The 13,946-nt window shown below is 39.5% G+C and overlaps 1 protein-coding gene across 1 annotated transcript; it reads right to left on the minus strand.

The window, feature by feature from the left end:
- Nucleotides 1-999: 999 nt before the first annotated feature.
- LOC142396813 (pyridoxal kinase-like) lies at nt 1,000-10,114 on the minus strand. Its single transcript, XM_075479924.1, has 11 exons — nt 9,845-10,114; nt 8,754-8,808; nt 5,221-5,325; nt 4,899-4,982; nt 4,749-4,783; nt 3,491-3,576; nt 3,356-3,401; nt 3,147-3,258; nt 2,734-2,870; nt 2,550-2,616; nt 1,000-2,161 (listed from the first exon to the last, which is right to left on the minus strand). Exons 1-11 carry the CDS (start codon nt 9,923-9,925, stop codon nt 2,049-2,051), a joined length of 921 nt encoding a protein of 306 aa, XP_075336039.1. The 5' UTR covers nt 9,926-10,114; the 3' UTR covers nt 1,000-2,048.
- Nucleotides 10,115-13,946: the final 3,832 nt, after the last annotated feature.

The raw sequence follows: 13,946 nt of genomic DNA on the forward strand, positions 1-13,946 counted from the left end.
CTTTCAACTCTATATGTGGCCAGTATTGCACGTTTTAATCTTAGCCAATGATTTGAAATGGTGCCTATGGCTACAACTTTTTAATATCTTTTTCCCCTTGAATCCCAGCCACAGACAGACTATGGCACAACCACTGTTTCATCACGGGTCAAACTCTCCTCTTTTCTGCCCTCTGCTGGTGAGTGTGTGCGCATGCATACCTGCACCTAAACTTGGAGGTAAGAAAAGCAGAAGGTCAGACATTTGTTTTGCAGACACACTTCCTGTATGAACAGAATTTAAATCAGGAACTATGTCCTTGAACAAACACACCCTTTATATACAAAAACACCTTGTTCCTCCCATTCAATTAACTGTCTTCAGATTTACCACAAATAAAACAAATTCTAAGTGTTTTTTTTTTTTTTTTTGGGAGGGGCTGTTTTTGCTGTACTAATGCTACAGTTGGCCAGACATAATGGGCTGTCTGGTTATCTGGGCTAATGCTGGCTATTCTTGCAGTGGATTAGTGCTGCTGGAGCGGAGCTGTGTCACCTGGCACTGATCGCACAGTGATGTCAGCATCTGGCACAACAACCAACACTTGTTGCTTGGCTTCATTCATTTCTCTTCATATTAAAAACACGTTCCTTCTGTAATACGTGGATGAACTAAAATGCAGTGATGCTACATTTGGAACATTTTAAATGTGTAAATTGTTGCTGAAAAATATCTAATGTTATTGACTTATATCATGATGATGCCGTTATTGGTATGCCTATTCAAAATGACTTTGATTTGAGGATTTTTTTTTAAGTCTGTGTCTTATAAGATTTGTATGCACATGTAGTAAAATTACCTCAGGGAACAACAGCACCCTTATGTGAACACCTTGTATTATAGAGCAGCGTCTCTCCCTCTAGACTTATCAACTGTAAAAGTAAAAAGTATCAGTATTATGGGGGATAAAAAAAACCTTGTGCCTTTAGAAGACTCAAAACACAAATAAAATCAACACAGTTTCAGTAAAAGATAACTCATTTATTATTCTGTTCACATATATCGCTCTACAACAGAGCAGCAGTTCAAGGTTTGGCACTTGACTCTAAACACTACGTCTGAGGATCTGCTATTAGCGCACAAAAACATTCACGACCAACGTTTTGCCTTTCTAACCCTTTTAAGGCTACACAGCGAGGTCTCTCATAAAGACTCTTTTTTTTTTAGATATGACAACAGTCTAAAATGAAAACAGTGATCATTAGTAAATATATTAAAGATTATCTGTGCAAATACCTCAATTTGAGATGTTCAGGACATGAATCTAACACGTTACACACCTGCTAGATCAAGAAAGCATTGCATAATTAAAAAAGGTGATTCAAATTAGCTCAACAGTTATAACTTTTCTAAATAAAAATGAAATCAAATCTACTGGGATCAAAGTAGACTACGTAGTAATTGCATAAGATGTTCAACATTTTGAGGGCGTTACAATACATATCGCAGCTGTTAGAATGAATCTGATCTAAATGTATGAGGTGATAAAAAACACCCAACTGCACAATGCATGCATTCATGATGTTTTATCAAAATCATTTCAGAAAAATAGTCTACTGGTGTGCTTTAAGTACATGTGACTAGTCCTGACTTACTACAGTCAAAACAAGGTGAGGCCTGATCATGCACATTTCACTGGTTTTCTGTAATGAGTTGTTTTATATCAAGAACTTGTTTTCACTATCTTAAAAGGATTCAAATACATTTACGGTACCAATGAACCTAAACGTAGTTGTCTTTTTTGTTCTTAATAAAGGGCACGTGATGTCCACACAGTCTACAGATACATATGGCAGTGATATCGGTGTGTTTGTGAGCAGAGAGTACATACAACACATCCTGCTGATCACTCCTAAGACCTAGTTGTCCTCCCTCTAAGGTTCTGTAAGGCAGAGACGTGTGACTGTCTTTGATGTGAAAATCCTACATGTGCCCGGCAAACCACCCAGTTTTGTATGAACATAACGCGAACGTTCACAGAAAGCCTAACGTCTTCAGTGCGAACACCTTTATAGCACCGTAGCTTCTACAACAGTGGCAGGATTCTCGATGTCGGCTTTGCTCTGGACCATCCTCAGCTCCAGCTGTGCGGGACTGGGCTTTTTCCCAGGGCCGGCCATTTCTGAAATACAGGAGAGGGGAGCCATTGAAGGAATTCTTGGATCAGAGTTTTGTGGCTTTTTGCATCTATGAGTGAAACAACAACATTACTTGTTCATCTCGTTCTGGATAAAAGAGCTTTTACTCAGTACCTGCCAGCTGCAAAACCACATCTGTGAAATGACCAGCGCTACAGTGACGGATGCATCAGTTACGCATCTATGAAGGCAGGGGCCTCCACATAGTGTAAACTATCTGTTGCTGTATTACTGTTATTTGTGTAAATACAGCAATAACAACAGAAGTGAGCAAGAGTGTCCTTGTCCAGGAAATAACTTTGAGACAAAGTAGAGAGCTCTCATGATCTATAAACACACACACACACACACACACACACACAGAGACCCTACCATTGGCATAAGTCATGGTCCTCTTAATGACATGGTGCATGACTGAAGCTGTCTTTTCACAGGCGGCCTGTGTAAAACCAAAAGGAAGAGAGGCAACAGCATATTGAGTGGCACACAGGCAGGACTGTACAGTAAGGGTTCGATACCATCAGCTTTTTACTGGGAATGCACACGTGGTACTGACCTTTAGGTCCTTGGGGTGAAGATGAGTCCATGCTAGTAACATGGCGGCAAACAGGTCTCCAGTCCCCACAAACACCGCATCGACTTTGGGGATGTCCAGGCAGATTTTCTGACTGGTGATGGTCCCATCTGGTTTGACTGCAGGAAAGAGGACAGACAGGGTGGTGAAAAAATGAAGGAGATAGCAGTTAAGACACAGTCAGCATGGAGATAACTATAACCATTAAAGAGTATCCCATTCACCTTCATTATTACAGAATAACTTGATCCTGTTTATCCAGACAGACAGACGCTCTGCTGACATCTACTCTCCCACAAGGAATTCAAAAATCCAAATCCAGCTACAGTAAACTCCAAAATATATTTTCTAACAAAGGAAGGTGTCAATATATGTGAGAAAAGTTGATTCTTTACTTATTTTTTGGCTCCCAAGGGCCACCAGGAACTGTTCCCCAAGTTTTGAGAGCAGGTCTGTACTAGTGAGGACCACGGTGTCTGGGCCCATTTCATGAAGCAAGTCCATCACCTGAAGAAACGATGAGGCACCATTTTCTTAAGCACTGTACTTCTAAGTATCCAACAAAATCCAAATACAGCAAACAGGAAATGTTTCTGATACTCACCTCAATAGCATCCGCCTTTGTGTTAATTTTCCTACCCGTTAAGATTCTAAAGAAAATCAGAAAGTTATTTAGAACTACCTTTAATCATTTACTCTTCTGTTTTATTTATATATAATAACTTTAAAAAGCACTCACTCTGCTTCAAATTGGTTGGGGGTGAGGATGTCTGCCAAAGGCACTATTTTGTTCTTGTAGACTGGCAGCAGTTTCTCTGGAACGTACTGGAACAAGCAGCAAAAACAATCGTACATTTGTTTTCCAAAAGCATTTCTAAACTTTCGTGTGTCAACTGCTTTGACAAAATGTCAAACTGTCCAAACAGACACAAAATAATTAGAAATGAAAAGCCGCAGACTAAACAAATCGATGTAAACACATTCTGTGGTGCTTTAAAAAGGCCACATTATAGGGAAAAAAGAAATATTTAGTTTTACTGTCTATAATTCACAACTCTCTCAAAAACTCAAACAATCTCACAATCAGATTTGCAGGGAAACTCTGCAAATCTTATCCAGTCTCCTCCCTCCGCATTTCCGGGAGGTTGTAAAAATTAGCTTTTTGCTTTGCTAACATCATATTTCATCATTAGTTATATGGTTCACTTAACTGTAGAAATATATGAGCTAGTAGATGCTCAATCAGTACTTTTAAAAAAAGGATGTTTTACATCCCAAAAAGGAAATCTGACTTTTAATAGGTTCCTTCATTTCTTTTACCAGTTGGAGGTTGGAAATTCTGAGTTTCCAGTTGTCTTTGAATGCACCTTCAGTCCAGCACTAACAGACATTGCCCAATATAAGTAACGGTTCTTAATGTTAGCTGCTATAAACAAAGAGGAAAGTGTGACGGAGGAATCAGAACATGAACTCTCAATGGTGATATCTAACAGCCAGCAGCTGTTGCGGCTTCTTTTGGTAAATGTTTTAAAAGCTTGGGCTGTTCAACACATGACTCGCAATGAGGGATCGGAAGCCTGTCAGCCGTCTATGGTTGAACTGCAGACAAGGGGAAATGTGTTCGAGAGTAAAACTGTCAGTGTGGTGTGTGGTCTGGGTTATATTAAACTGTATCATCTCTCATACTGTGATGAAGTGCTCCAAGGGTAATTAAGCAGACTGCAAAGGAGGCATATCCTGAGGAAGAGGAGGGCGGAGTGGAGCTGAGCGGATCATTTCACTCCCTAAAATGATTTTGAATAGAGTTGTGACTTAATTGAAGAAAAATGAGGCGGTGCGGCGTCTCTCTGTTTCACTTTGAACAAAGCGTGTCACAGACATTTCATTTGGACCTCGGGAAATTGCATCAGCTAGTGAAAAGAAGGGATGAAATGTCTCCTATAATGCTAAGATTTTGAATGATGTGCATCAAGATTAATTTGGTGTAGGATGCTTACCATAGCACCGTGGTCTCCCATTACAGGATCACAAACTGTGGAGGATTAAAAAAAATGAGAAATTATATCCAGAAAAAAAATTAAAAATAAACTACAGCCAGTCATGTTTTATTGTTTCCAAAATGGAAAAAAATCCAATCCAACACTCACCATATACCAAGCTGGGATTTACCTTCTTCAGCTCCTGGATCATATCTACCACAGTTTCCAGGAAGGATGTGTCCCTGCTATACCCTGAAGAAAAAAAAAAAATATATATATGTAGAAATATCAATGAAAAGACAATAAACACACAAAATACAAAGTGTTAAAACGGACTTTACTGTAAATTAGTCCTTTTGATGCTTCTCCTCTGACATATTACAGGAGAGTTTCAAACATCATGAAGCTGCTCAAAAGTTACTTTTTAAATGAATTTGATCTGATGTGTATGTGTGCGATGCTCTACATGCTACATAGACCTTAAACTCACCTGTGAGAATATAGTCATAGTGGTTGACCTTGTTGAGCTTGATGCCCTCATACAACACATTCAGCTCCTCTGCTGTCAGTACTTGTCCCTTCCAGTGGGCGTAGCCTGAGGAGAGAGTCAGCAGAACGTGGGTCATCTCGCACTTTTAATGCCGACTGGATTTCATTAAAAGCACAAAGAGACTCAAGAAACAGACTGGTGGAAAAAAGATTTACACAGTCTAAAGCGACATGTCAAGACATCTGTAGACTTTGCATTTGGCGAGTAAGTATTAGGTTTACAGAGTATAAATGAGTGACCATGCCACAAACACTCATGTGATTCAAGCTCATGAAACCACTTGTGCTCATTTGGTGTTGTGTAACTTCCCCCTCCTGGCCCTGTCTTTCCAACCTCCCCGAACTCTTTGTGGTGTCCAGGGGCCTCCGCACTGAGTGAATGGCAACCTTGTATCCTGGGCTGCCAGCTCCCTCCTTTCTTTGTCTCCCTTTCACCCTTAAACCAGAATAAACCTGCAAAAGCTGTTCTGACTGCAAATGACCGAACACAAAATAGACCCACACCAACACAATTTGGCACGCTGGAGGAAAGAGTTCACACGAAGCCCAAGACTTAACCCGAGCCAGCAGATGCACCTCCAGACAAAGGTTCACAGCAAAGTAGAAGCATGTGCTGTGCCTACAGACAGAGAGAGAGGGGGGGGGGGGTACTCTACTGCTGCTTTGGCTCAAAGTGAACATTTATAAATCTAATTGTTTACACATGTTGATAGAAACAAGATGTTGGATTACAGTCTCACACTAATGTAAATTACCCAAATCTTCGGGAGCTGAGGAGTTTTCTCTTTCCAAACAACTGAAGTTTATAATAATTTAAGCAGTCCCTGTGTAAATGCCTCCTGCCCCTGTGGTGGAAGCACATTCTTCACATATTTTGGCACATAAACCCCAGACAATAATCCTATCATCTCTGCATGTATCTTGAGCCCCACTAGTTTCGCTGTGTTCTTGTTTTCATTAATGGGGCAGCGAGCAGTGTTTCTACTCTCCAGCTGTGTTACTGTAACACCAGATATCTGTGGGATAAGGATTAGCTCCAGCTTGTGCCTGACATGTATTAGCAAGCATTTTCTTTTTTTTATTAAAGTTAATTAACGAGCAATGTTTGGGAAACCCATGAGGGCCTTTAAGCGCCCCATGCTGACTATGCTCGGATCTTTAAAGTTAACTCTTCCAGCCTCCGTTTTCTGGCATGGTGCCACTTTTTATTCAAAACTCAGTTTGAAATCTAGCTACAGTCAAGACCATTTAGGACTCAACAGATACCCTTAGATAAAGGCTAAAGCTTTTTTAATTACAATCTGTCCTTAAACTACCATCTCAGTGTCTGTCATCTCTCACTTGATGGACTTCAGGCCTGATGGGTGTGTCGCAGAGCTGAGTAAGGGCATTGTTGAGTTTGAAGACATCGGAATGAGGGGGGTCTTCGCCTGTTGTGCGGGTCAAAGTTTAGGTTAGGGAAGAGCTTAGTGGCCCCTGTTGCCAAGCAACACTTTCAAAAGCACTGCAACTGCACAGAAAATGTTATAGTTCTGAGTTGTGACCTCATGGATGATGTCACTAGTTGAAGTAAAATGCCTAATGGCGCAATCGTAACATAATTTGGGTCTTTTCTTTTTTCTTTTTTTGCCTCCAAGGGCGATACCTCTAACAGTAGGAAGGAAAATCTTGGTGTCCAAATTTTGACGCCAACATCAACCATTGTTGAGAGGCCTACGTTTCATGTACGTTTCACCGAAAAGGAACCTTTTAACATTCGACTTAGAACAAAAGAACGTGCCAGGAACTTCCTGGCCACAGCACAATTAAAACTTTGAATAGCTGAATAAATGTGCCACGGCGGCTTTAAACGTTGATAAGCTCAAACAGACAGCACATACTACCCAAATAAAGGCCAACAGCCCCTCCAAATAACAACAAAAGTCATATGTACGTTAAGAAAAATGCAAGATATAGCATCCAGTTCATCCTGGCCAATAAGACATTGACCTTTAAAACAAGCCCTTGGCTAATGGACACCAAGCCCGTTCAATCATTTTCTTCTTAAAGAGCAGTTCTACTGATTCCCTGAAGCCTTTAGCTCCAACTTAACTTATCTGTTTTACCTCATCAGGCAATTTGCACTGTCCCTTTGGACCCGTGTCCCAACTCCTGACTGCCACGCCTACCTTATATAAAAAGTCAGCCATATGATAATCCTCAATGTGTGTATTTGAATATAATAAATACAGGATTTTTAATCCATTTAAATGCTACTCTCAGTAAAACAGTCCTTTTACTTCAATATAATTCCTGCTAAGTATAAAAACATAGCTCTGGATAAGTTTTGTTTTATTGTAGATTGCCTTTCTTCTTGATGTTGTTCAGCATTAGGATCCACGTGAGGAGACAAATCAGTTCCATTTAAACCATGCTGCCTCACATGGTGCAATACAGTCTTTACCTCGAACAACAAAGCCTCATGCAAGAGTCAACTCCTTGTGACTTTAACATGAAAAGTGGAGGAGGTTGTTCTTAGAAAAACATTAACTTCAAGTTTTTGCTCACAGTATGTGAGTGAGCTTCTTTTAACCTAACCCGATGACTGTATTTCACAGATAAAACATGTATATATCTAAAAGTTTCTTTAGTAACAAGGCAAGATACAAGGACAGTGAAGTGAGGATATGGATTTTGGTTTGGTATTCATCCTGGTTTACTCACCTAAACTTAAAAAAAAAAAAAAAGATGACTTGTGATAGTTAAAGAAAAAAGAAAAGAGGAAGCTTTATATTGGCACGGTGCTCACACAACATGACATTTTTACAAGAGCTGTGGGGGAGAAAGTTATGATTGAGATGAGTCGGGTTTCTCTCCTTAGTTTGGTCTTTTTGTTTTCTGACCCACAGTTTGGCCCACTCAACTGATTTCGGGGAACTGAGTGGGCTTCTGCCAACGACAACAGGGTGGGATTGTGTGGACAGATCCAAGCTAGGGAGCAACATTTGTCTCAAAGGAAAAAAAAGAAAAATTGTTGGAGCCTTTGCGAATACACCCTTTCTCAGTTTTTGTTTTGTCCGAATCATAAAAGAGCCATTGAGTCTGACTCATTGTCGGAATGATTCATCCTTGAATACAGCTGTAGCTCTAAAGTGCACTTTTAAAGCCACGTAAGACAAAAGTATCATATAATTTAGAGGGTATGAAAAACCATGGAAAAAGTTAACGGCCTTCTCTTGAGCCAGTATTTGGTCTGTTCCTTTGTGGACTACTGTAGTAACATGCTGGTATTACATCACACACAGGAAAGTAGGGGGGCTCACGCCTTCATTGAATAAAAATGTCTCACTCATTCTTTATTTTTCAAAATGGTTGTGTATACTATTGCGCATTTCTAGCATTAGATCCTTTTAAATGTCACATTGTAGAAATTCAAGATGGAAAACGAGCCCGTCTCCTTTGTGAAAATGAATAAAAACACAACTCTTAGCCAACCTGTGTGATTGGAGAACTGCACAGAGTTGATGGAGTCCACTTCAAAGCCCAGCACCTGGGAATAAAGGAAAGAAGCAGCTGTGAAAACAGAGAACGATGACATCTCTACAACACCAGGCCAGTGTGAGCTTCTGAGTTTCACTGCACTGTGGGAGCGGTGTGCTGGACTACACAGTTTCAGTGTTTGTCCCTCTGACCGCCTAATACATCTTTGATTCCTGCTTTAATACATTTTTAAAAAGATGACATTTACGTCCAGCCAGCACTGTAAGGACAACAAAAAAAAAGAACAAGAAAAACATAAAATGCATCAGCGAGGTGTTGCTTCATCGAATTATTTCATTCCTATCAAACCAGTCAGTGACCCTTTGTCACTTCTGGATGTTGTTAAATTAGGTAGTGAGCATGGTCAGCATAATTGATTTAATTAGAACTAATAAATTATTTTATTATAAGTTTTTCATTATCTTGTGCATAGCACTAAGTACATGTTTATAACCTGTCATTTCCACAACACATGACAAAGAAAAACTCAAAGTACAATATACACATTATGCAAAAAGGACACATTTACAGTACATTCAACACGCAGGAGTATTGACATTCCCCCTTGGCCTTTTGCTACCATGCATTACATGACCTTTTGCATGTCACAATCCATACGTCCCTCTAAACAAGCTAACCGGAAGGATTTTAGCAGAAATTCCAAGTTTCAGAGCTGCTGAATCAGTATGTTAGGCATGACCAGAGACTGTAATAAGCAGTCAGACTTTGAACCATCTTGAGTGTATGTGCCATTTAAATTGCTATAGAACAGCAAGTTTAGCACCACTCATAGCGGTAGGGATCAAGCTCAGCATTTTAACTGTAAATAAATAAGTCTGCAATTTTTGGTCACAGCAGAGACTGGCTGCTAATATCACGTTACAGAGAACCTAAAACTCATTTCACATATCAGGACGTCATGGTCATGACCAATAACCTGATTTCCGCCACGTTTTCTTCAAGAATTGTACACCCTTCTTCTCTTTCTTGATACAATACTGGCCCATTAAAAACTAGCCACCTGAAGATAAAAGTAAATGACTTACCTGCAGCGGAAATGTTGCAGACTTGTTCCCCACGTATCCCCTGACAACATGACTCTGAATGGACAGCACACGGCACTCCATTACCACAATTTTACGTTTAAAAACACCCAACGGAGATAGCTAACGGAATTTAACCTAAAACAGGCATTAAAAATGTATACACGCTCTAACACACTGAAACTCAGCAGCTGAGGAGTAAGCCCAGCATTGAAGGGCAGAGGAGGCGCTGCTGATTGCAACATTTACAGCTTTTCATCAGGCAGCGAAATGGACAGCTAAGGCGGTGCATTCAGCGGATGGCTAGACAAGTGGTAAAATGAGCTTCCCACCATAGGAAGTACATCTTTAGGTTATTATAGCCCTGCTGTTGTCTGTTGCAAATAATGTGGCTTTCTTACTTGTCAGAGACATGTATGTTGCCACATTTCAAATCCAAACTTGAAACTCACCTGTTTAAATTAGCCTATGCATTGTGATTACTATTGCACTGTTTTAATTAACTTTATTTTTAATCTATTTGTTATGTATTTTAAATTGTGTTTGTTTTTTATGTAAGGTGACCTTGAGTGCCTATGAAAGGCGCCTATAAATAAAATGCATTATTATTATTATGTGTGGACATTACATGGTTGCATACTGTACAACGAACTGATAATCAAATCCAGCATTTTAAGTTAGTCTGTGCTTCTTTTATTTTTCTCATTTCATTTCTTAATCGTAAGAGCTCAAATCACTGGGCGTGTTTTTGGATCTTGAAGACGTTTTAGCAAGTTTCACTCAAGATACAAAAAGAAGTCCAATTGCCCTTATTCGAGCTCTTATGATTATCATGACCTGGATGACTGAGAATCTCATCAACATTTGATTTCTTAGACATACAAATGGCAGGATTGCACTAGTATTAGAACACTTTCTTATATCTAAACTTTTTAGAAAAATAATATTTGCACAAGTTTTAAAATTCCAGTCCTCCCACTCTCTGTACTACGGAAGAGTATTAGGGCCAGGCATAAGAAAAAATAATAATATTTTGTCTGTCGAGATTAAAGTCGACATGTCGAGAATAAAGTCGGAATGTCGAGAATAGAGTCAAATTTTCGAGAAAAAAGTCAACTCCTCTAGTCCATCATCTAATTACTTTATTTTCGACATTTCGACTTTATTCTCAACATGTCGACTTTATTCTCGACAGGCAAAATATAAATATTTTTTCTTATGCCTGGCCCTAATACTCTTCCGTACTGTACAGACGTCTCTGCTACACGTTTATTCAAGCTCCCTTTGAAGGTGCCATTATACCGGACTACGTGATAATGGCACCTTTTTGCAGGGTTGTATGATTGTGTATAGAGATGTGGACATGTGAATGTCTGCTTTGGAACATAACTGCTGTTAAATGAAAATTAAATCTGGTGTCATATTTCTGATTTGGTGCTTCTTTTCCATGAATAGCTGCTGATTGTTGATGCCCACCTTGATGTTTAGTTGTTGAGGAGAAGAAGCAGGAAGTGCAGAGTTTGGATGCCCTATTTGAGAACAGCAACCAGAAATACAAACTTAGTACTCCTTTAAAGGGATACTTGAAATTAAAACAGACTCTGAGTACCTCGGTTTAGAACGGCATCTAAAAAGGATATTCTGGTTCTTTTTCTTTTAACTTTCTCTTTCTTTAACCTGCTGTAGAAGGCGGGCAGAATGCTCTCAGTTTAAAGAAGCTGTGGGGAGGGCTGATATTTGATGAGGGAGATCACACTTCTTAGGTGAAGAACAAAAAGACTGGAAACTCTTACACAAAAGAGAGATAGAGAAACAGTTTCTCAAACTACATACTCGAAGTACACGCCAAGACCACCATGGTCTCAGACTGCCAGCAGGCATTTAAATATAGCATGCATTCACATTGCTGCAAAAATGTAGAGGTCTAAGTTGTTTGGATGTTGAGAAATTTGATATTCTGGTGGCCTGATCTGAGTAGCCGGTGGCCTGCTCATCCATTAAGAATCTTTTCAGATTCTACAAAGATTAGAGCACGTTGTACTTCATATATCCCCAATTAAAGGCCTCTGCACTGCTCTCAGTACTTTGGACTGAAGACAGTTAGATAGTTGCATTTTGGAACCTTGAAGTGTTGCTGATTTCTTGCTGGGTTTGGTAGGAAGGGTCGTTATCTTCAAATCAGAAGATCAATGGTTCAATACCCTGCATCTCCACATCATCCTTGAGCAAGACACGGAACCTCCACATTGCCCCCTATGTGCTAATCAGTGGGGTACTGTTGATGAAAAATAAAATGCTGCACATATGAAGTGCACTGTATATATAAAAAGGAGCCAGTGATATATATGAGTACATGGTTGAATGAGACATACAATATAAGGGTAAATATGATTTAAAGGCACCAGAGGCATTAAAGAAGTGAGCCCCCAAATGGCTATTTAAGAGAATGCGGGTTTAAAGCACTCTTTCATGGAAGCCAAGCGCAGTCATTGCCTGCAATGATCTATTTTGATGCCGTTATCTCGATATCAGAAGTTGATTATTCTGTTGTGCTGAAATAACTAAGCTAGTTTCTGCATGATGAAAAGGAAAAGATGATCTTATTTTATTTGGAAGACTGCCTTTTGTTTTCCAATGATCATGATGGTTTCTTGAGATCACAAAATGATTACGATGCGCTCAAAAAGGAGTGGTTCCTGTGTTCACAATTAATTTAGTTGTTTATCATCACTGTCAAGGCATGCATGTGTAATTCTGTTGGCTGCACTGAGTTTAGTAAATGTCTTCTTTGGTGTGAGCATAGATAAGATTTTAACCTACTCTGCTACACTCAGGAACTCCCACTGTTTACTGTGACAGAAAAAATATTTTACAAGACCAAATTCACAAATGAATAACCCGCTAACTCGAGAAAAAAAATCTTGTCATCTCAAGATTATGAGGTAATTAACTCGTGATCTTGAGATAATAATCTTTTTTAAAAAAAGTTTCAAGCACGGCCCTTTTAGGCTTCCTTACTTTTCAGACTTTTATGCCACGTCTATCTTTTAATAATATTCTCCCCTGTCACTGTCAGCTCGACCTTTCTTAACAGGCTGTCATGTTCCTGTTTAAACTGACTGAAGATAGTTGCATAAGAACTCATTTCTAAAAAAGATAAGCCTGTACACAAGTTTAAGGTTTGTTCAAAACTAGGTGTCCCAAATGCCAGTTTACAGTGCCTTAAAAACATATAAAGCCAAATTCGTGTTCTAGTGTTTTATGATACTGAGTGAATGTAAACAGAGCTAATGGCTTCTGCAACTCTGGATCAAACCTGTTTGTCTGGATCTTTCTTCATTTAAACTCTAATAAACTATGATGGGGATTATGGTTACCACCAGAGGGCAAGAGAGAGCAAAGATTAACTGTTGTAAATAAAAGCGATGACAAAACTGGAAAAAGCAGATAAGGAGTGTAAAGAAGTCTTGTCCTGAGGGAATATTTGTCTGTATTTGTTTAAATGAATTCTACTTAAAGCTTGGTACAGATGGGAACACAAGTCGTGATATGAACAGAAACAAAATATTTACATAAATTTGGCTCAATATATATAAATGAGCCTCTCCTTTTAAAGTAATATGTATGTTCTTATGGGTATTTGTCTATAACTCAAACACCTTTATGTGCACAGCTGCGACTTCATGAGAGGATTGTGTACAGAGAAAGCACTTCACGAGCTCGTAGCCCTTTTGCACAACCTCACCAACACAGAGACAATAGTGAATCATGCCAGACTATGTAGCTTGTTTAAACAGCCCTTCACAGAGCACGTCTCTTAAACTTAAACAGGCTGAGCTTGAAAGTGAAGCAATCTAGCTGCGGAGAATCTAGGAGTTTTCATATTCTGCAGTTTATTTTGGGGCTCAGGGAGAGAAAGGAGGTCTGTGAGACGGGTTGGAGGACTTAAAAAAAAAGATGCAGCTGAAGGGTCGACTGAGCAGACCACAAAGCAACTGCCTCTGACACCTGGGTGAGGAGCACAGAGGCCACACAGAGACGGGCAGAAACCAGGTGGATAAGCTGAAAGCTAATCATCAGTCCAATGCACACAGAGAAGCTGCAA

The sequence above is a fragment of the Odontesthes bonariensis genome, chromosome 12 (assembly GCF_027942865.1).
Source record: "Odontesthes bonariensis isolate fOdoBon6 chromosome 12, fOdoBon6.hap1, whole genome shotgun sequence".
NCBI lineage: Eukaryota > Metazoa > Chordata > Actinopteri > Atheriniformes > Atherinopsidae > Odontesthes > Odontesthes bonariensis.